Raw genomic sequence first — 24,357 nt, forward strand, 5'->3', positions numbered from 1 at the left:
ACTGTGCTAAGCCTTGGGGAGGGGGATGACTTATGAGCAACAAGACTATTGCCACTCCCCCGGATCCACAATGTAACCTCCCAGAAGGTAGGGAAGCACTCAGGAGCAGCAGCAGTGCTGTGACACGAGGACACTGTGAGAAGTAGTTATATAACATGAGGTTACATATAAGAACAGGCAGTGGGATATGAGTCTTCATCGTTTTAGACGGAATGTGGAGTGAAATAGATTTTTATCTCCCCAGAGTACCCCTCTAACATTTTTAGTAACTTCTAACTCCTTTTTTTTTCCCCACGTAGGTAGAACCAAATGTTACAGTTAACGACATCAAATTGATGTTTCATAAATGTTGTAAGTATTATGGTATGCGTTCTTATGACATGTGTTTTTTTTTTCCTTTTGTGACATGAGACATCTATGTAGCGTAGAAGGAAAAAAAAAGAGGAAATCTGGTCTAAAGTCGCTTTTTTTTTTTTTTTTTTTTTGTCCTGTGGTATTTTGTGCCAAATTCTTCAAAATGGTACATGAATTTTGCACAAAATAAAAAATGCTAACACAAATAGACTGACTGATTAAGTAGTCACAAGAAGTGAACCATAGTATAAAAAACACAAGTTTTTATTGAAGCCAGGGCGAAACGTACGTTGGGGTGAGGAGGGTCTCTGGGACGGTTGTGGCTTTCACACGGGCACTGGTCGCTGTTTAGCAGTTTGGAAGGTGATAGAATTATATTATAACTGTCATTTCACGTAATCCTTTGGAGACCTTGCATTATTACTAGTGATGAGCGAGTATACTCTTTGCTAGGGTTTTCCTAAGCACGCTCGGGTGGTCTCCGAGTATTTGTTGGTGCTCGGAGATTTAGTTTTTGTTGACCCAGCTGCATGATTTACAGCTGCTAGCCAGCCTGAGTACATGTGGGGGTTGCCTGGTTGCTAGGGAATCCCCACATGTATTCAAGCTGTCTTGCAGCCGCAAATCATGCAGCTGCTGCAAGGAAAACTAAATCTCCGAGCACTAACAAATACTCGGAGACCACCCGAGCATGCTCGGGAAAACCCGAGCAACGAGTATACTCGCTCATCACTAATTATTACCACTGTGGACAATCTTTCTGGGTGCAATTTATGTTACCTCCACTGCATCTCCCATAGGATGCAAATTTATGGTTAAGTTTCAAATACTGGGAGTGCACCACATTTTATTACAGCGGTCTGTGCTGGTGTGTTTTTCAGCTCTAGGTCTTTATGTAATTGCTTATTGGTATTATACCACCCATTTTTAGTATGAATTAGTATCCACTATATATTGGGAATTACTCAATTGACACATTAGAGCTGCATACAGTACAGACCAAACGTTGGACACACCTTCTCATTTAAAGATTTTTTCTGTATTTTCATAACTATGAAAATTGTACATTCACACTGAAGGCATCAAAACTATGAATTAACACATGTGGAATTATATCCTTACCAAAAGTGTGAAACAACTGAAGTTATGTCTTCATATTCTAGGTTCTTCAAAGTAGCCACCTTTTGCTTTGATGACTGCTTTCCACACTCTTGGCATTCTCTTGATGTGCTTCAAGAGGCAGTCTCCGGGAATGGTTTTCACTTCACAGGTGTGCCCTGTCAGGTTTAATAAGTGGGATTTCTTGCCTTATCAATGGGGTTGGGACCATCAGTTGTGTTGAGCAGATGTCTGGTGGATACACAGCTGATAGTCCTACTGAATAGACTATTAGAATTTGTATTATGGCAAGAAAAAAGCAGCTAAGTAAAGAAAAGAGAGTGGCCATCATTACTTTAAGAATTGAAGGTCCGTGTTAGTAGTCGAGTTCCCGCCGCTGCACAGGGGGAATCTCGAACCATGTCTGCTGCGGTCTCTCATTCTGCATCAGCCGCAGTGGAACCTGCTCAGCGGAGACGTCGGTCCCAGCGTCTCGCTCAGTCTGATTCTGTGCACAGGGTTACTGCTGCCTTTCCAGGCTCTGCCATTGTAACCTGTACTGATCGGCAGCGAGCAGACATATCTGGGACTAAGTCCTGCTTTTCACCTTCTGAGAATGCCCAAAGGAAAACCTCTCAGTGGAGGTCTGGGGTCACATGCTCAGGTACTGCAGTAGCTCCTATTGGTCCTCTAAGAAGGTCCTGAAGTTGCTCAGTTACTGTAGCAGTTCTTATTGGTCCTCTAGGAAGGTTCTGAACTTGCTGCAGCTATAAAAGGTTCGCATGGCCACACGGCCATGCGCTAGTATACACTTGTTTACGTGTGTGTGTTGTGAGTGAATGTCGCTCTTTAATCATCCCCTCCCTTGTGTTTGAATGCTCACTTAAGGAGGATGATTGTAATCTAGCGCCCGACTTGTCACCAACACTGGTACACAAACTATTACTGTGACTGCAAGTGTGGCGCCGTGCGCTATCACCGCGCTTTCCAAACCCAAGTCTGGGTAGTTAGTGGTGTCTGCCAGTGCGGCACCGCAGGCACTCTCGTGCTACTTAATTATTATTTCTGTTACGTGCGGTACCGCGGCTCTGTGACGCAACAGGGTTTGCTTCTTTCACACAATAGTCCGTCATTGCTTAGCAGCAGGTTCCATCTCTGCACGGTGGACCCCGGGCTGCGAACGCACCTTATTCCTTTTCTCTAATTACTTGGTGCGTTCCGCTAGCCCGTCAGTCAGTCCGAAAAATTGGGCAAATTTTGAAAGTGTCCCCAAGTGCAGTGGAAAAACCATCAAGCGCTACAAAGAAACTGGCTCACATGAGGACCGCCCCAGGAAAGGAAGACCAAGAGTCACCTCTGCTTCTGAGGATAAGTTTATCCGAGTCACCAGCCTCTGAAATCTCAGGTTATCAGCAGCTTAGATTATAGACCAGGTCAATGCCACACAGAGTTCTAGCAGCAGACACATCTCTACAACAACTGTTAAGAGGAGACTTTGTGCAGCAGGCCTTCATGATAAAATAGCTGCTAGGAAACCACTGCTAAGGGCAGGCAACAAGCAGAAGAGACTTGTTTGGGCTAAAGAACACAAGGAATGGACATTAGACCAGTGGAAATCTGTGCTTTGGTCTGATGAGTCCAAATTTGAGATCTTTGGTTCCAACCACCGTGTCTTTGTGCGACGCAGAAAAGGTGAACGGATGGACTCTACATGCCTGGCTCCCACAGTGAAGCATGGAGGAGGTGTGATGATGTGGGGGTGCTTTGCTGGTGACGCTGTTGGGGATTTATTCAAAATTGAAGGCATAGTGAACCAGCATGGCTACCACAGCATCTTGCAGCGGCATGCTATTCCATCCGGTTTGCGTTTAGTTGGATCATCATTTATTTTTACACAGGATAATGACCCCAAACACACCTCCAGGCTGTGTAAGGGCTATTTGACCAAGAAGGAGAGTGATGGGGTGCTACGGCAGATGACCTGGCCTCCACACTCACCAGACCTGAACCCAATCAAGGTGGTTTGGGGTGAGATGGACCGCAGAGTGAAGGCAAAAGGGCCAACAAGTGCTAAGCATCTCTGGGAACTCCTTCAAGATTGTTGGAAAACCATTCCCGGTGACTACCTCTTGAAGCTCATCAAGAGAATGCCAAGAGTGTGCAAAGCAGTGATCAAAGCAAAAGGTGGCTACTTTGAAGAACCTAGAATATAAGACATTTTCAGTTGTTTCACACTTTTTTGTTAAGTATATAATTCCACATGTGTTAATTCATAGTTTTGATGCCTTCAGTGTGAATGTACAATTTTCATAGTCATGAAAATACAGAAAAATCTTTAAATGAAAAGGTGTGTCCAAACTTTAGGTCTGTACTGTACTTGCCACCTTTGACATGGTCAGCCATTGATACCATTGCGAGAGCCCCTCCTATTGGTCATTCTTGTTTTTTCATAATTTTTGTTGTGTGTATTTTAAAGTTCTTTAATAAAAACTTGTGTTTTTTTATACTATGGTTTGCTTCTTGTGACTACTTAATCAGTAAGTCTATTTGTGTTAGTGTATTGTTGAAGTACCATTGTCGTTACATTCAGGGACGTTTTTCTTGATAATGCAAAATAAAAAATGGTTTTTTGTTTGTTTGGTTTTTTTACCTGTTTTTGCATCTTTTTTTAGTTTGTGTTCTTCTAAAATTTTGCAATTTTAAAGACCTATATAAAATCACTCCACCGGAGAACATCTGTGCAAAAATGTTATGACTTTGATGAAATCACAATTGATGTATCGCCTGAAAACATCTGGTAACCCCCAAACCCACCCACAGTGGTGAACATCTAAAAAGAAACAGGGAAACGTGTATAAAATAGAGGCACAATAATAAACAGGGAAAAACTAAACATAAAAAGTATGGCCAGGTACTGCACATCCACCATCAGATCAATAGGTGGCAGATCCCGGCTGTGGCCACTATTCCGATGTTGGAACTGTGCAGTTCTATCCGCAGCCGACATCAGGAGCAGATGATCGGGAGATGTGCCGGTTGTCTTGGTCCTACCGATCACACATTGATGAGCTAGCCTAAGGTCTTATGTTATGGACTAGCTCTATACATATGTGAAAGTTGAGCTGATCTTTGTTTTCACATATTGGCTAAGAGGAACTCAGAGGAATAAAGATAAAAATTGTAAATTCTCCTATCAGAAGGAGCTCACTGGCACATTATCAGTTAACTCGTTCTACAGCTAGCATGCACAGTACAAAAAAAGTTTGTGTACAGCCATATAGTGCACATTTTATAATGAATCCCAATTACAAAATGTATTTTATAAACATGCATGTATTTTAGACTAAAAATCCATTGCCCCAAAGGTGTCAGTGTCATTTAATTTACACAAGATTTTCTGCAGTTGTACGTAGATGTAGAGGATCGTCATTACCGGCCATCATTTCTTCTACAATAGAGCAAATGACAGAAAAGAATGATGTACCCGCCGCGTATTGTACTGTCTGTTGCTAAGCGATGGCCCAAATATGTTTCGGCCTCTGCCTAGTAATAGAGATAAGAAATAATTTCCATAGGAAACTTTCCCTGTAACGTAAAACTCTGTTAAAAACACTCAGGCTGCTGCCTAGCAAACCGTACAAACACAATTATCGGCAAGCCTGAAAAATACTCTTTCCAATTGCCAATATTTCTATAAAGTTTATTTTTGATTTACAAATCTAGCAAAGATGCAAACTGGGATCTGCTGACGGAAGACCGGGTCATGTAAGGGCTCGTGCACACCATCCTTAGTGCTGTCCATGTACCGATGTTGTTCTGAGGCCGTGCACATGGATATTTTTTTTTTTTCTCGCAGAGGAAAAAAAACTGTAGGTAGCATGCACGATTTGCCTCCTCAGATCACCCTCGCCCACTCAAGTCTATGGGACCGTGAAAAAAAAAAAAAAAATCAGCCCACCCTAGGATGACATCTGAGTGTAATCTGTTTTTCAGGGACTGATCTATTACAGAAGGTGAAGAATTTATATTTTTTTCTCTCCACCTCTGAGAAAATCAGATCCCAGATGAGTCTGATTGGCATAATCAGAGGTTTCCTTATGGTGAACACATAGCGGATTTTTCTGCTGAGGATTTGTGTGGAATACAAAAACTTAAAATATGTGGCAAACAAGCCCTTTATCCCAGTAAGAACCGCTGTGGTTTATCCAGTGAGGAAATTCTCCAGCAGAATGGAACTTACATTTGGGGTATGTGCGCATGTTCTGGATTTTCAACACAAAAATACTGATGTGTTGGCATGAAAAACTGCGTAAAATTCACACATTTTTGCGTGCTTTTTTTTTTTTTTCTGCTTTTTTTCTCATTACTAAAATGGATGAAAAACGCGAGATTTCCGAAATGCCTCCGTGCATATGTCACTGTTTTTAATTAATTTTTTTTCTAGTTTCTGAATAAAATGGAATGGTATATGTAATGCGGCCAAACACGGAACAGTTTCTGCACATAAGTAACAGCCGTTCAATTCTATTCTCTATATCAAAGTGACTTGTCCCCATGTGTTCGATATAAAATACTGTAAGCGGTCATGTCATGCCATCTGCCAGAAAAAATACAAAGGGCAGAGAAGGGGCACTGGTCTCCGACCACCCTTGGCCCAGTTAGAAAGGGTTTTTAAACTAATAAACTGTAGGAAAGTAGGTTATAGCTGAACTGTTAAAGGGGTTGTCCATTACAGTCCATATATCATAAATCTAAAAACAAAAACAGACAGAAACTTGGCACAATATTGATTGGGAAATTGTACAAGTAGCTCGGACCTAGTAATGAGATTTTAGAAATCCATTTTCCAAGTGGCAAAGGTGAGTTTTTAGATTTTGACTACAGATTACCTTGACATATGACTTTTTCCATTTCTTGTTTTTCACTTTTTGTTTTCTAAAGCTTATTTCTTCTCTTACAGATCCTCAGTGGTATCCAGCAAGACAATCAATACGGTTAGACCCCAGTATGTAGGGGAGATTCCCTTAGGAGTAAATAACTTTTAAACAAAGTTTTGCTTTACTTTTGATAATGTTCGTATAGATGATGTTTCTCATCATCTTCGCACTCAACCTCATCTGATTATTAATATTAAGAATACACATTAGATTATACAATGTTCATTGAGCTGGATTACGCAGAATGTGTTGTATTGAATAGATTAACTTTTTTCCATTAAAACTATAAGACTACAGAGCTATATATACCGTATATATTTTTAAAGTTTTTACCATCCGTTGTGGAGCTTTTATTATACTACAATGTAAATCCGCACTAGTCCCTTTACCCATAGTTTAGTGTAACATAGATAAGAAATAATCAGAAATATGCAACGATCTAACACTGTAATATCATCTACATAGGGCTCCGATTTCTCCGGAGGAGATTGAAGTCTGAACATTATGTACTGAACATTTACAAGTATTTCCATGTTTTCAATATAGAGGGAAGGTCATTAAAAGACGAAGAAGTCCTGCGAGAGCTTCCAGTTGGCACCACAGCTACCTTATATTTTAGAGATTTAGGTCCCCAAATTGGATGGACTATGGTAATCATTCAAATTATTCATCTATAGTTAAAATAAAAGGGTTTTCCAATTTAGAAAAAAAATATTTTCCTTAAAGCTCGTTGCAGATGTCATTCTTGGGGGGATTTGAACCCAGGACCCCAGTGCTGAAAAGTAACAATGCTAACCACTGAGCCACCTTGCTGCTACAGATTATGTCCAATATTGTAGTTCGGCCTCATTCACGTGTCTGCAGTCACTTTCTTTCTATTCAGTCCTATTATGCAGTCATGAATTTTAGATACTTGTTTGTAATATGGAGTAAAGCTGAGATGTTAAAGGGAATCTGTCACCCCACAATTCGCCTATAACCTGGGGCCACCGGCATCAGGGGCTTACCTCCTATCTTCATACGATGACGTCCTCTTTGCTTCCTGTCGCGCCTCTGGCGCAGGCGTACTTTGCCCTGTTGAGGGCAGACCAAAGTACTGCAGTGCGCAGGCGCCGGGCCTCACTGACCTTTCCCGGCGCCTGCGCACTGCAGTACTTTGTTCTGCCCTCAACAGGGCAGACAAAGTACGCCTGCGCCGGAGCCGTGGCAGAAAGCAAAGAGGACGTCATCGTAAGAAGATGGGAGGCCCCGGACCGGACCGTGACACCCATCGGACCCGAACCGGGACAGCCCCTGGGTGAGTATAATATAATGTGATTTTCTTATCTTTCAGGTTACATCGGGGGCTTATCTACAGCATTAAAGAATGCTGTAGATAAGCCCCTGATGCTGGTGGCCTATGCTTATAGGCGAATTTTGGGGTGACAGACTCCCTTTAACAGTGTCAACTGTTTGTAGTGGGAAGCTCCGGTGGAGAATCGCGGCTGGTCAGTCAGGTCATCCTGACACAGAGTGGCTCAAAATCACCATCCACATCAATGTCCATCTGATTGCAGCTATTAAATCTATTTCTGATGTGGATGGCGCTTTGACACTACGCAATGGTCCCGATTCATCATCTTCTTTTCTCGTCTTGTGGTATTCATTGCCGTTTTCTGTGCCAAATTCTGCAAAATGGCGCACGGAGTACTTGAATTTTGAATCGGTTTTAGCTTAGAAAAAAAAAGTCGCAAAAATTTTTTGGGGCGTACAGAAAATCACTTCAGGGGGAACCTGGAGCACATTAAAAAAAAAAAAAAAAAAAAAGTACGGTAGCTCCTATTCGAAATGTTGCAAATGATGAATCAGGTGAAAACATCTGGAAAGCCTAAAATCCACCCACAAGGGCAAATTAAATTAAAATAAAAAAATCAGACACTATGTCATTAATTAACTTTATATAAAGGTGACATTGACAAACTGAATATCGTACAAACAAAACTATACACGGCTGATTCAGTATCTGTTTTGTTTTTATTTTTTTGCAGGTTTTTCTAACAGAATATGCAGGGCCACTTTTTGTATATTTTTTGTTCTATTTCCGGATGCCTTTTTTCTACGGATTAGCCAAGGCTTTTACATCAAGTCCTCACTCCGTCGTTCAGTAAGTTCCATATTGAAGTAACGTTGCCTTTGCTTGATGTTGTAACCTGCTGATGACAGGCATTTTCTTCTCCAGCTTGGCTTGCTGCTGTCATTCGTTCCACTATATCAAAAGATTGATAGAAACAATATTTGTTCATCGATTTTCCCATGGGACAATGCCGCTGAAGAGTATAGTAAAGGTAAGGCGTACGGCTGCTTTTGTAGCATCCATTCATATGTATAGACCTAAGTACAACATCTGTATATAGAGAATGGTTGGGAAACCCTCCTGTATTCATATCTGTGATCTATGGGGGGTAAATCAATATCTGGTACTTTTACTGCAATAAAATGTATCAAAACTTGGGTGTCATAAGAATATGCCTAATGGGCCAGAACGATTATCCTTTTTAGTCTTTGTACTAAAATTATATGTAAAAATGATAAAATATTTGTATGTGATATGTAAATTACCATTAAATCAAATTAGAGGAATTATATATATATGGGACAAGCGGATAATATTCATTTAAAGGGAATCTATCAGCAGGTTTGTTATGTAATCCTAGAACACCATGATAAAGTTGCTGAGAGCCTGATTCCAGCAATGTGTCACTTACTGGGCTGTAATAATAAAATCAGTGTTTTATCAGCAGGAAATTATCACTAGAAGACTAGGAGCCTCATGCCTCCTAGGCAACTTCTCTATGTAACCACACTTCCCTCACTGATTGGCAGCTTTCTATAGTGTACACAGAAAGCTGCCAATCAGTGGTGTGGCTGGGGTTACACAGGGCTCAGCATTGTATCAAAATGACAGTAAGCAGACCAGCCAGTGACACATCACTGAAATTAGGGTTTCAGCCCAAACGCCATGCTGTTAGTCGGCATAGCAAAAACATGTTGACCGATTCCCTTGAAAGAGCGTTTCTATGCATAGTTATATAAGAGGTGTTAACTCATCAGAGGCAATCCTCTCCGATTGTGACTTTACGGGAGGGCGATCAGCGGATCACCTCGGCCCTTCTTACAGAATGACTTTATTTTGGCTCAGAGAGGGAAGTCCCAGCAGGACAAATCCTTCTATAATTATTACTTTTAAGTGCATGCTATGCAGTATATAGAATGGCCTATTAAATGACAACCCTTTCATAACGGCAGATATTCAGTCATGGCTGAAAGTGTTGTCACCCTTGAAATTGGTCCAGAAAATGAAGTATTTCTCCCAGAAAATTATTGCAGTTACATATATTTTGTTGTACACAAGTTTTTCCTTTTATGTGTATTGGAACAACACAAAAAAGGAGAAAAAAAGGCAAATTGTACATTTCGCACAACCTCAATAATGGGCTGGAAAAAAATTGTTGGCACCCTCAACTCAATATTTGGCTGCACACCCTTTATAATAAATAACTGCAATCCATCGCTTCCTATAACCACCAGCAAGCTTCTTATATCTCTCAACTGGAATTTTTGACCACTCTTCCTTTTCACACTGCTCCAGATCTTTCATATTTGAAGGTTGCCTACTCCAAACAGCAGTTTTAAGCTTTCTCCACAGGTGTTCAATGGGAGAATTCTTCAGCGCTTTGTTTCCATCCATTTCTGGGTGCTTCTTGTAGCATTTTTAGGGTCATTGTCCTGTTGGAAGACTCATGACCTAGGACGCAAATCCAGCTTTCTGACACTGAGCACTACATTTCAACCCAAAATGCATTGGTAATCTTCAGATTTCATGTCTTTCACACAGTCAAGGCATCCAGTGCCAGAGGCAGCAAAACAAACTCAAAACACCTTTGAACCTCCACCATATTTGTAGACAGTGTTCTTTTCTTTGTAGGCCTCATTCAGTAAAGAGAAGAAAGGTGTGCTTCAGCTAAAACCTCTATCTTGGTCTCATCTGTCCACATGACGCTTTCCCAGAAGGATTTTGGCTTACTCAACGTACATTTTGGCAAACTGTACTCTAGCTTTTTTATGTCTATATGTTAGCAGTAGGGTCCTCCTGGGTCTCCTGCCATGGTGTTTAATTTCACTCAAATATCAATTTATAGTTCATGCTGACACTGTACCCTGAGCCTGCAGGACAGCAGAAATGTCTTTGGATCTTGATAGGGGCTGCTAATCCACCATCCTAACTATCCTGTGTTGCAACCTTTCATCATTTTTTTTTTTTCTCTCCCATCCACGTCCAGTGAGATTAGCTACAGTGCCATGAGCTGTAAACTTCTTTATTATGTTGCACACTATGGACAAAGTAACATCAAGATATCTGGAGATGAATTTGAAACTGAAGCCTTGAGATTGTTAATATTTTTCAACCGTTTTGGTTCTCATGTCCTCAAACAGTTCTCTTCTCCTCTTTCTGTTCTTTCTGTTCTCCATGCTTATTGAGACACACAATGCAAAGATTGAGTCAACTTCTCCCCTTTTTATCTGGTTTCTGGTGTGATTTTCATATTGTGCACATCTGTTACTTGCCACGGGTGGGTTTGAATGAGCATCACTTGCTTGCAATAAAGTTGTTTACCCACAATTTTGGAAAGGTGCCCTCAATTTTGTCTGGCTCATTTTGCGGGTATTGTGTGAATTGATGTCCAATTTGCCTTTTTTTTTTTTCTGTATTTTTTGTTGTTGTTCCAATACACCCAAAGGCAATAAACAAACGTGTATAACACATGTGTAATTGCAATAGTTTTCTGGCAGAAATGCTTCATTTCTGGAACAATTTCAAAGGTGCCAACACTTTTGGCTATGACTGTATCAGATGCAGACAAGGAGCAGCTAAGGAACCCATACTTTTACTCATTGGGTGAGAGCTTTTTGTGCTTTAAATTGGAACTGTACATTGCACAAACTTTGCAAAAATAAATGGCACTGTTAAATAAAAGAAACATTGAACTATGTCGGAGAAACGTGCTACTTTTTCCACTTCTGAGCCTATTCTTCCATTCCTCCCTGCCTCCCAAACTTGTCATCCACTCTGAAACGGGGCTCAACTCCATCGTGCTTAGAAAAGACGCGCTGCCAACTCTGTGAGCTGTCAGTCTACACCTCCTGCTATACTTTAGGGAGAGGGAATGAAGAATAAGGATGAGAGTGAGAAAACAAGCAGGGAAAGTCAGATTATGCTGAGTGTTGCAATGAATCTTCTACCTCAACCTTGGAGTTGGATTCACATCTATACTGCTCATTACTGCTGTTTAATTTCCTTCATGCTACTTTTGTTTGTGTGCTAACGAAGGCATGAAGAACCGGAATCCCTCTTTGTGTTGTGCTCCAAATAGGAGACATCATATCGGCTCATTTCCACCTACCAGCTCAGAGGCAATTGCAAATTAAAAGATCTAGTCTACAGAGGGGAAAACTCGTGAAAATGAAGAATGCAAGACCTATAGAGGCCGGAAATAGTGTTACTCATCATGCACAGACAGGACAGCTTATTGTGAATCGTTACTTGAAAGTATGTAGTTATACGCATTGCCTCCACCATGTTTTACAGAGGATGTGGTGTGCTTTGGATCATGAGCTGTTCCAAGCCATCGCCATACATTCTTCTTCCCACTATTCTAGTACAGGTTGATATTCATTTCATCTGAGTAAAGAATGCTTTTCCAGAAATGGGCTGGCTTCTTTAGCTGTTTTTTTGGCAAAGCCTAATCTCGCCTTTCTATTTTTAAGGCTGACTAGTGGTTTGCACCTTGTGGTGAACCTTCCGTATTTGCTTTCATGAAGTCTTCTCTCTATAGGAGACTTGGATAATGAAACCCCTACTTTGTGGAAAGTGTTCTTCACTTTGGATGTTGCGAAGGTTTTTTTTTTTTAAACCCCTTACCGGCATCGGACGTACTATACCGTCCGATGCCAGCTCCCCTGCTTTGATGCAGGGCTCCGCGGTGAGCCCGCACCAAAGCCGGGACATGTCAGCTGTTTTGAACAGCTGACATGTGCCCGTAATAGGCGCGGGCAGAATCGCGATCTGCCCGCACCTATTAACTAGTTAAATGCCGCTGTCAAACGCAGACAGCGGCATTTAACTACCGCTTCCGGCCGGGCGGCCGGAAATGACGTCATCGCCGACCCCCGTCACATGTCCGGGGGTCGGCGATGCGTCTCCATTGTAGCCATAGAGGTCCTTGAGACCTCTATGGTTACTGATTGCCCGTCGCTGTGAGCGCCATCCTGTGGTCGGCGCTCACAGCACACGTGCAATTCTGCTACATAGCAGCGATCAGCAGATTGCTGCTATGTAGCAGAGCCGATCGTGCTGTGCCTGCTTCTAGCCTCCCATGGAGGCTATTGAAGCATGGCAAAAGTTAAAAAAAAAAGTTTAAAAAAAATGTGAAAAAAATAAAAAAAACATAAAAGTTTAAATCACCCCCCTTTCGCCCCAATCAAAATAAATCAATAAAAAAAATATCAAATCTACGCATATTTGGTATCGCCGCGCTCAGAATTGCCCGATCTATCAAATAAAAAAAAGTATTAACCTGATCGCTAAACAGCGTAGCGGGAAAAAAACTCGAAACGCCAGAATTACGTTTTTTTGGTCGCCGCGACATTGCATTAAAATGCAATAACGGGCGATCAAAAGAACGTATCTGCACCGAAATGCTATCATTAAAAACGTCATCTCGGCACGCAAAAAATAAGCCCTCAACCGACCCCAGATCACGAAAAATGGAGACGCTACGAGTATCGAAAAATGGCGCAATTTTTTTTTTTTTTTTTTTTTTTAGCAAAGTTTGGAATTTTTTTTCACCACTTAGATAAAAAATAACCTAGTCATGTTTGGTGTCTATGAACTCGTAATGACCTGGAGAATCATAATGGCAGGTCATTTTTAGCATTTAGTGAACCTAGCAAAAAAGCCAAACAAAAAAACAATGTGGGATTGCACTTTTTTTGCAATTTCACCGCACTTGGAATTTTTTTCCCGTTTTCTAGTACACGACATGCTAAAACCAATGATGTCGTTCAAAAGTACAACTCGTCCCGCAAAAAATAAGCCCTCACATGGCCAAATTGACGGAAAAATAAAAAAGTTATGGCTCTGGGAAGGAGGGGAGCGAAAAACGAACACGGAAAAACGAAAAATCCCCTGGTCATGAAGGGGTTAAGGGTGATCATCCACTACTGTTGTCTTTCAGCACACTTTTTTTTTTTTTTTTGCAGAATGTACCAAGCTGTTGATTTGGCTACTCTTAACATTTCTGCTATCTATCTGATGGACTTTTTTTTAGCCTAATAATGGTCTGTTTCTTTTCCATTGACCATTCCTTTGACCGCATGTTATGGGTTCATAACAGCTTCCAAATGAAAATGCCACACCTGGATTCAGCTCCAGACTTTTTACCTGCCTGATAGATGGTGCATTAATGAGGAAATAGCCCACTAAAGAGCTTTTGAGAAAATTATCCAATTACTTTTGGTCCTTTGCCATGGCGATGACTATATCATGGTGGTTGCCATGGTGACAATGATGCCATAATGGGTTGTGTTGCTGATGATTGTCATAATGGGTTGTCATGGTGACAATGTCATAGTGGTTGCCATGGCAACAATGTCAGTGTGTTGCCATGACGACGGGAATGTCAGTGAGCTGCCATGGCGGCTATGATGTCATATATGGGTTGCCATGGCGATGATGCCTTAATGGGTTGCCATGGTGATGATGTCATAGTGTGTTGCCATAGTGATGATGATGTCATAGTGGGTAGTCATGGCGATGATGTAATAAGTTGCCATGGTGATGATGATGTCATAGTAGTTGCCGTGGCAACGAAGATGTCATAATAGGTTGCCATGGTGACCATTATGTCATAGTGGGTTACCGTGGCAACAATGATGTCATAGTGGGTTGCCATGGTGACGATTCCATGGTTGCCGTGGCGATGATGATGCCATAATGGGTTGCCATTATGACGATGATGTCTTAATGGTTGTCATGATGATGGTCATATTGTGTTGCATTGGTGATGATGATGCCATAGTGGGTTGCCATGGTGACAATGATGTCATAGTGGTTTGCCATGGCGACGATGTCATAAGCTGCCATGGTGACAATGATGTCAGTAGTTGCCATGGCGACGATGATGTCATAGTGGTTGCCATAGCGGCAATGATGTCAGTGGTTGCTATTGCGGTGTTGCCATGGCGACAATGATGTCATAGTGGGTTGCCAAGTCAATGATGTCATAGTGGGTTGCCATAGCGACGTGGATGCCATAATGGGTTGCGTTGGTGATGTCATAATGGTTGCCATGGCGGCTATGATGTCATAGTGGGTTGCCATGGTGATGATGATGGCTGCAATGGCAGCTATGACGTCATAGTTGGTTGCCATGGCTAAGATGTCATAAGTTGCCATGGCGACAATGATGCCTTGGCAACCCATTATGACATAATCATCAGCCGCCTTGGCAACCCACCATGGCATTCATGTCATCATGGCAACACACTATGACAGCATTGTCTCCATGGCAAACCACTCTGACATCATGGTCGTCATGACTATGATGTCAGTGTGTTGCCATGGTGACGGGACTGCCAGTGAGTTGCCAAGGCGGCTATGATGTCATGCTGGGTTGCCATGGCAACAGTGATGTCATAGCGTGTTACCATGGTGACGATGTCATAATAATTTGCCATGGTGACGATTGTCATAGTAGTTGCTGTGGTGACAGATGTGTTGCTATGGCAATGATGACCTAATGTGTTGCCATAGCGATGATGAAGTTGTAGTTGCCATGGCGACAAACATGTTAGTGGTTGCCATGGCGATTATGCCATAGTGAATTGCCATGGCGACGATGATGTCATAGTGGGTTGCCTTGGCGACGTTATTGTCATAATGGGTTGCCATGGTGACGATGATGCCATAGTAGGTTGCCATGGCGATGATGATGTCATAATTTTCCATGGTGACAATGATGTCATAATGGTTTGCCACGGCAACAAATATGCCATAATGGGTTGCCATGGTGACCATGATGTCATAATTGGTAGTCATGGCAACGATGTCAGTGGGTGGTGAAGGCGATGATGATGATGTCATAGTCATAAAGGTTGCCATGGTGATGATGTCATAAAGGTTGCCATGGTGTTGATGTCATAGTGGGTTGCCATGGCGACGTTGATGCCATAGTTGGTTGCAATGGTGATGATTGTCATAATGGGTTGCCATGGCAGCAATGATGCCATAATGGGTTGCCATGGCAGCAATGATGCCATAATGGATTGCCATGGCAACGATTATGCCATGATGACGATGATGTCATAGTGGGTAGTCCTGGCGACATGTCAGTGTGTTGCCATGGTGATGATGTCATAGTGGGTTGCCAAGGCGATGATGTCATAGATGTTGCCATGGTGACTATGATGTCATAGTGGATTGTAATGATGCCATAGTGGTTGCCAAGTCGACGATGATGCCATAGTGGGTTGCCATGGCGCTGATGATGCCATAGTGAGTTGCCATGGCGACAATGTCATTGTGTTTCCATAGTGACGGGAATGCCACAGGGAGTTGCCATAGCAACGATTGTCATAGTGGGTTGCCATGGCGATGATGTCATAATTTGTTGCCATGGTGATGATTATGTCAGTGTTACCTTGGTGACAATGATGCCAAAATGGTTTGCCATGGCAACAATTATGCCATAATGGGTTGCTATGGTGACGATGATGTCATAGTTGGTAGTCATGGCAACGATGTCAGTGTGTTGCTATGGTGACGATGACCTAGTGGGCGGCCAAGGCGATGATGATGTCATAAAGGTTGCCATGGTGTCGATGTCATAGTGGTTGCCATAGAAACAATAATGTCACTGTGTTGCCATAACAACAGGAATGCCACAGGGAGTTGCCATGGCGACGATGTCATGGTGGGTTGACATGATGACAATATCATGGTTGCCATGGTGACAATGATGTCACGGTTGCCATGGTGACAATGATGTCATAGATGGTTGCCATGATGACAATGATGTCTTAATGGGTTGCCATGATGATGATGATATAGTGGTTGCTGTCGTGACGGTGATGTCATAGTGAGTTGCTATTGCAATGGTGATGTCATAGTTGTTGCCATGACGACAATGATATCATAGTGGGTTTTCATGGTGTCGGTGTTGCCATGACGATGAGGATCCTATGGATTGCCATAGGGAAAATGATGTCATAGTGGGTTGCCATGGCAACTATGATGTCACAGTGGGTTGCAATGGTAATGATGGCATTGTGTTGCCATGGCGACAGGAATGCCACAGGGAGTTGCCATGGTGACGACGATGTCATAGTGGGTAGTCATGGCAACGATGTCATAGTGGGTTGCCATGGAGATGATGATATCATAGAGGTTGCCGTGGTGATGATGTCATAATGGATTGCCATGGTGACTATGATGTCATAATGGGTTGCCATCGAGATGATGTCACAGGTTGCCATGGCGACAATGATGCCATAGTGTGTTGCCATGGCAACTCTGATGCCATAGTGGGTTGCCATGGCAATGATGATGTCATAATAAGTTGCCATGGTTATGACTGTTGTAGTGAGTGGAGATGATGTCATAGGAGTTGCCATGGCAACAATGATGTCAGTGGTTGCCATGGCGATGATGATGTCATTGAGGTTGCCATGGCGATGTCATACTGGGTTGCCATGGTGACGATGTCATAGTAAGTTGCCATGGTGACGATGATGTCATAGTAGTTGCTGTGGCAACAATTATGTCAGTGTGTTGCTATGGCGATGATGATGCCATAATGTGTTGCCATAGCAACTATGATGTAGTAGTTGCCGTGGCGACAGTGATATCATAGTGGTTGCCATGGCGATGATGCCATAGGGAATTGCCATGGCGATGATGTCATAGTGGGTTGCCGTGGCGACGTTGATGCCATAGTTGGGTGCATTGGTGGTGATTGTCTTAATGGGTTGCCATGGTGACGATGATGTCATAGTGGGTAGTCCTGGCGACATGTCAGTGTGTTGCCATGGTGACTATGATGTCATAGTGGGCTGCCATGAAGATGTCATAGTGGGTTGCCAAGGCGATGATGTCATAGATGATGCCATCATGGTGTGTTGCCATGGCGACTATGAAGTCATAGTGGGTTGCAATGGCAATGATGCCATAGTGGTTGCCAAGTCGACGATGATGCCATAGTGGGTTGCCACGGTGCTGATGATGCCATAGTGACAATGATGTCATAATAAGTTGCCATGGTGATGTCATTGTGGTTGGCATGGCGACAGTGTCACTGTGTTTCCATAATGATGGGAATGCCACAGGGAGTTGCCATGGCAACAAATGTCATAATGTGTTGCCATGGTGACGATTATGTCATAGTGTTACCTTGGTGACAATGATGCCATAATGGGTTGCCATGGCAACGATATCAGTGTGTTGCCATGGTGACTATGACATAGTGGGTGGCAAAGGCAAAGATTGTCATAAAGGTTGCGATGGTGTCCATGATGTCATAGTGGTTGCCATAAAAACAATGTCACTGTGTTGCCATGACAACAGGAATGCCACAGGTAGTTGCCATGGTGACAATGATGTCATAATGGGTTGCCATGGTGACAATGATGTCTTAATGGGTTGCCATGGTGACGGTGATGTCATAGTGAGTTGCTGTTGCAATGGTGATGTCATAGTTGTTGCCATGACGACGACGACGATGTCAGTGGATTGTCATGGCGACAATAATCTCATAGTGGGTTTTCATGGTGTCGGTGTTGCCATGACGATGAGGATCCTATGGATTGCCATAGGGACAATGATGTCATAGTTGGTTGCCATGGAGACTGTCATAGGTTGCATTGGCGACTATGATGCCATGGTGTGTTGCCATGGCGACTATAATGTCACAGTGGGTTGCAAAGTAATGATAGCATTGTGTTGCCATGGCGACAGGAATGCCACGGAGTTGGCATGGTCACGACTATGTCATAGTGGGTAGTCATGCCAACGATGTTATAGTAGGTTGCCGTGGCTATGATGATGTCATAGTGGGTTGACAAGGCAACGATGATGCCATAGTGGGTTGCAATGGTGATTATGTCATAAGTTGCTATGGTTACAATGATGTCATAAGTTGCCATAGTGACAATGATATCATAAGTTGCCATGGTGACGACGATGTCGTAGTGGGTAGTCATGGTGACTATGTCAGTGGGTTGCCATGGAGATGATGATGTCATAGAAGTTGCCGTGGTGATGATTTCAGTGGTTGCCATTGGCAACAATGATGTCATTGGTTGCCATGGCGATGATGTAATAGTGTGTTGCCAAGGCGATGCTGATGTCTTTGAGGTTGCCATGGCGATGATGTCATAGTGGTTTGCCATGGTGACGATATCATAGTAAGTTGACATGATGACAATGATGTCATAGTTGCATGATGACAATGATGTCATAGATGGCTGCCATGGTGACAATGATGTCATAATGGGTTGCCATGGTGACAATGATGTCTTAATGGGTTGCCATGGTGAAGATGATGTTATAGTGATTGCCGTGGTGACAATAATGTCATAGTGAGTTGCTATTGCAATGGTGATGTCATAGTTGTTGCCATGGTGACAATGATGTCTTAATGGGTTGCCATGGTGAAGATGATGTTATAGTGATTGCCGTGGTGACAATGATGTCATAGTGAGTTGCTATTGCAATGGTGATGTCATAGTTGTTGCCATGGTGACAATGATGTTATAGTGGGTTGTCATGGCGACAATAATCTCATAGTGGGTTTTCATGGTGTCGGTGATGCCATGGGTTGCCATGGCAACGATGATGCAATGGTGTGTTGACATGGCATCTATGATGTCATAGTGGGTTGCAATGGTAATGATGGCATTGTGTTGCCATGGCAACAGGAATGCCACAGGGAGTTGCCATGGTGATGACTGTCATAGTGGGTAGTCATGGCAATGATGTCATAGTGCCATGGAGATGTCAGAGGTTGCCATGGCGATGATGATGTCATAGTGGGTTGCCATGGAGATGTCATAGAGGTTACCATGGCGACGATGATGCCATAGTGTGTTGCCATGGCAACTCTGATGTTATAGTGGGTTGGCAAGGTGAGGATGATGCCATAGTGGGTTGCCATGGTGACAATGATGTCATAATAAGTTGTCATGGTGATGACAATGTCGTAGTGGGTAGTCTTGTGACTGTCATACTGGGTTGCCATGGAGATGACGATGTCATAGGAGTTGCTGTGGTGATGATGTCATAGTGGTTGCCATCACAAAAATGATGTCAGTGGTTGCCAAGGCGATGCTGATGTCATAGAGATTGCAATGGTGATGATGTCATAGTAAGTTGCCATGGTGACTATGTCATAATAGTTTCTGTGGCGACAATGATGTCAGTGTGTTGCTATGGCGATGATGATGCTATAGTGTGTTGCCATAGCGACTATGATGTAGTAGTTGCCGTGGCGACAATGATGTCATAGTGGTTTCCATGGCGCTGATGCCATAGTGAATTGGCATGGCAATGATGTCATAGTGGGTTGCCGTGGCGATGTTGATGCCATAGTTGGTTGCATTGGTGATGATTGTCATAATGGGTTGCCATGGCAACAATGATGCCATAATGGGTTGCCATGCAACGATTTTTGCCATGATGGGTTGCCATGGTGATGATGTCATAGTGAGTTGCCATGGAGATGTCATAGTGGGTTGCCAAGGTGATGATGCCATAGTGTGTTGCCATGGCGACTATGATGTCATAGTGAGTTTCAATGGCAATGATGCCGTAGTTGCCAAGTTGATGATGCCATAGTGGGTTGCCATGGTGACGATGATGTTATAGTGGTTGCCATGATGACTATGACATAGTGGGTTGCGAAGGCGATGATGGTCATAAAGGTTGCCATGGTAACAATAATGTCACTGTTGCCATGACAACAGGAATGCCACAGGGAGTTGCCACGGCGACTGATGTCATAGTGGGTTGCCATGGTGACCATGATATAATGGTTGTCATGATGACAACGAGGTCTTAATGGGTTGCCATGGTGACGATGATGCCATAGTGTGTTGCCATGGTAACGATGATGTTATAGTGGTTGCCGTGGTGATGATATAGTGGGTTGCCATGGTGACGATGTCAGTGAGTTGCTATTGCAATGGTGATGTCATAGTTGTTGCCATGACGACGATGATGTCATAGTGGGTTTTCATGGTGTCAGTGTTGCCATGACCATGAGGATGCCATGGGTTGCCATAGGGACAATTATGTCAGTGTTGCCATGGTGACGATGAAGTCATAGAAGTTGCCGTGGCAACAATGATGTTATGTTTGCCATGGTGAAGAGAATGGTATAGTGTGTTGCCATGGCGACAATGATGTCATAGTGGATGGAGATGCATAGTGGGTTGCCATGGCGATGCATAGTGGTTGGCATGGCGACACTGATGCATAGTGGTTGCCATAGCGACGATGATGTCATAGTGTCTGCCATGGCGACGATAATGCCATAGCGTGTTGCCATGGTGACAATGATGTCATAGTGGGTCTGCCATAGCGATGATGTTGTTATGGTTGCCATGGTGACAATAAGTTCATAGTGTTGATATGGCGACAAGGAAGCCATAGTGTTGCCATGGTGACGATTATATCATAATGGGTTGTCATGGCGACGATGATGTCATAGTGGGTTGTTATGGTGACAATGATGATATGGGTTGCCATGGCGATGATGTCATAGCGGGTCTTCATGGCAACGATGTTGTCATAGTGGTTTCCATGGCAATGATGGTTTCATAGTGTTGCCATGGTGACGATGATCTCAGTGGTTTGCCATGGCGACGATGTCATAATGGATTGCTTATGGTGACGATGAAGTCATAGTGGGTTGCCATGGTGACAATCATGCCTTAGAGGTTGCCATGGCAACGATGTAATAAGTTGCCATGGCGACAATGATATCAGTAGGTTTCATAGCGACAATTATGTCATTAGTTGTTGCCATGGCGACAATTTCATAGTGGTTGGTCATGGCGACAATGCCATAGTGCGTTGCCATGGTGACGATTATATCATAGTGGTTGACATGGCAGCTATGATGTCATAGTGGGTTGCAATGGTAATTGTCATAGTAGGTAGCCAAGGCGATGATGATGCCATAGTGGGTTGCCATGCCGATGATGATGCCATAGTGGGTTGCCATGGCGACAGGAATGGCACAGGGAGTTGCCATGGTGACAACTATGTCATACTGAGTAGTCATGGCGACGATGTCCTAGTGGGTTGCCATGGAGGAGATGATGATGTCATAGGAGTTGCCGTAGCGACAATGATGTCATAGTGGCTGCCATGGCAACAATGATGTCAGTGGTTGCCATGGTGACGATGTCATAGTGGTTTACCATGGAGATGATGATGTCATCACAGTAGGTTTTCATGGCGACAATTATGTCATTAGTGGTTGGTCATGGCGACAATTATGTCATTAGTGGTTGGTCATGGCGACAATTATGTCATAGTGTGTTGCCATGGAAACAATGATATCATAGTATGATGACATGGTGACGATGATGCCATAGTATCTATTGGATGGACTTACCTGCTTAATTGATGATGGATTTATGATGAAATAGCCGACTAAAGAGCTTTTGAGATAGTTGTTCAATTACTTTTGGTCCCTTACTCCAATTAGGATGTGAATACCCTCATACACGTCTACGTATATAAAGTTGGTGAGTGTCATGGTTTCTTTATTCTCACTTCGCATCCGTATGACATGCGTTTTTAACATTAGCTTTTACATACAGTAATTCTGTCATTTCAAACCAGTTTACTAACAATCTTATATACAGGGGACTCTTTTTAATCCTGCCCGGTGCACCCTGCCTTCCTGCACTTTATTGGTAAGCGCTGCCCTGTTGCCAGTATCTTACTCTGTGGGGGGTATACTAGTTACCCACAGGAGTGACATGGTCTATGTTCTTAGGTAACACTAAGGAAGCAGCTATCTATGGGACATTTGTATTTGGCAGGGTGTTCACCGGTGGTGACTCACTTCCCGTTTTAATCTTTTTGTACCATCCAATATATATTTATGCACTATTTGCCTGTGAACTAATAAACTATATTTTGCACTATTCTCTTGCTCCGTTTCTACTCCTGTTTCCTTATGGTCTATATGGAGTTAGTTTGCCTTTTTAGTTGCGGGTTCTTTCAGCACTATTTAGTGCTTTAGTTTCCCTGCTGACATGCTGCCTAGTTTTGTTATTAATCTTATATACAGATAAGATGACCGACATATCACTGAGATATATAATCAGTGCTTGTGTGTGTAGCTTACTGTACATGTATTCAGCCAATCATTAAATAAAAATGGTGTGGGGTCCCCATATTTTTCTTAACCAGCTGAGGAAAAGCCGACAGCTGGGGGCTGATGTTTACAGTCTGGGAAGGGGGGGGGGGTAATAAACATGGAGCTTCCCAGTCTACTTAGCTGATACTGGCTATTAAATAAGGTGTGACCAAAAAAACAGTGATGTGGGGTCCTCCCTATTAATAACCAGCAAAGGCTAAGCAGATAGCTGCGGGCTGATAATAGCCAAGGAAGGGGACCCCCTCCCGGACTAACATCAGCCCTCAGCCACCCCAGAAATGAGTCATCTAATGGATGCACCAATTCTGGCACTTGGCCTCAGCTCTTCCCACTTGCCCTGGTGCTTGTAGCACGTGAGGTAATAGTATTGGGGTTGATGTCAGCTATTTTATGGCTGCTGACATCAAGCCCAGGGGTAATAATGGAGCGTTGTCTATAAGACTCTCCCATTACTAACCCCATAGCCAAATGTAATAGACAAACGCAGAGTAAAGTCCTATATTTGAAAAAAAGACTGCTTGACCCTTTCTTACCCACGTGTGCCATGCAATATACAGTGGGGCAAAAAAGTATTTAGTCAGTCAGCAATAGTGCAAGTTCCACCACTTAAAAAGATGAGAGGAGTCTGTAATTTACATCATAGGTAGACCTCAACTATGGGAGACAAACTGAGAAAAAAAAATCCAGAAAATCACATTGTCTGTTTTTTTAACATTTTATTTGCATAATATGGTGGAAAATAAGTATTTGGTCAGAAACAAAATTTCATCTCAATACTTTGTAATATATCCTTTGTTGGCAATGGCAGAGGTCAAACGTTTTCTGTAAGTCTTCACAAGGTTGCCACACACTGTTGTTGGTATGTTAGCCCATTCCTCCATGCAGATCTCCTCTAGAGCAGTGATGTTTTTGGCTTTTCGCTTGGCAACACGGACTTTCAACTCCCTCCAAAGGTTTTCTATAGGGTTGAGATCTGGAGACTGGCTAGGCCACTCCAGGACCTTGAAATGCTTCTTACGAAGCCACTCCTTCGTTGCCCTGGCGGTGTGCTTTGGATCATTGTCATGTTGAAAGACCCAGCCACGTTTCATCTTCAATGCCCTTGCTGATGGAAGGAGGTTTGCACTCAAAATCTCACGATACATGGCCCCATTCATTCTTTCATGTACCCGGATCAGTCGTCCTGGCCCCTTTGCAGAGAAACAGCCCCAAAGCATGATGTTTCCACCACCATGCTTTACAGTAGGTATGGTGTTTGATGGATGCAACTCGGTATTCTTTTTCCTCCAAACACGACAAGTTGTGTTTCTACCAAACAGTTCCAGTTTGGTTTCATTAGACCATAGGACATTCTCCCAAAACTCCTCTGGATCATCGAAATGCTCTCTAGCAAACTTCAGACGGGCCAGGACATGTACTGGCTTAAGCAGTGGGACACGTCTGGCACTGCAGGATCTGAGTCCATGGTGGCGTAGTGTGTT

General features: G+C 43.1%; 1 protein-coding gene across 1 annotated transcript in view; it reads left to right on the forward strand.

The window, feature by feature from the left end:
* LOC138648160 (very-long-chain enoyl-CoA reductase-like) overlaps window positions 1–24,357 on the forward strand; it is a 77,178-nt gene that overhangs the window by 34,597 nt on the left and 18,224 nt on the right. The window contains exons 3-7 of the mRNA XM_069737664.1: window positions 300–351; window positions 6,413–6,457; window positions 6,936–7,039; window positions 8,417–8,532; window positions 8,608–8,713. Coding sequence (XP_069593765.1) covers window positions 300–351; window positions 6,413–6,457; window positions 6,936–7,039; window positions 8,417–8,532; window positions 8,608–8,713 — 423 coding nt within the window. The remainder of the gene's footprint in view (window positions 1–299; window positions 352–6,412; window positions 6,458–6,935; window positions 7,040–8,416; window positions 8,533–8,607; window positions 8,714–24,357) is intronic.

Source organism: Ranitomeya imitator, chromosome 8, assembly GCF_032444005.1.
Source record: "Ranitomeya imitator isolate aRanImi1 chromosome 8, aRanImi1.pri, whole genome shotgun sequence".
Taxonomy (NCBI): domain Eukaryota; kingdom Metazoa; phylum Chordata; class Amphibia; order Anura; family Dendrobatidae; genus Ranitomeya; species Ranitomeya imitator.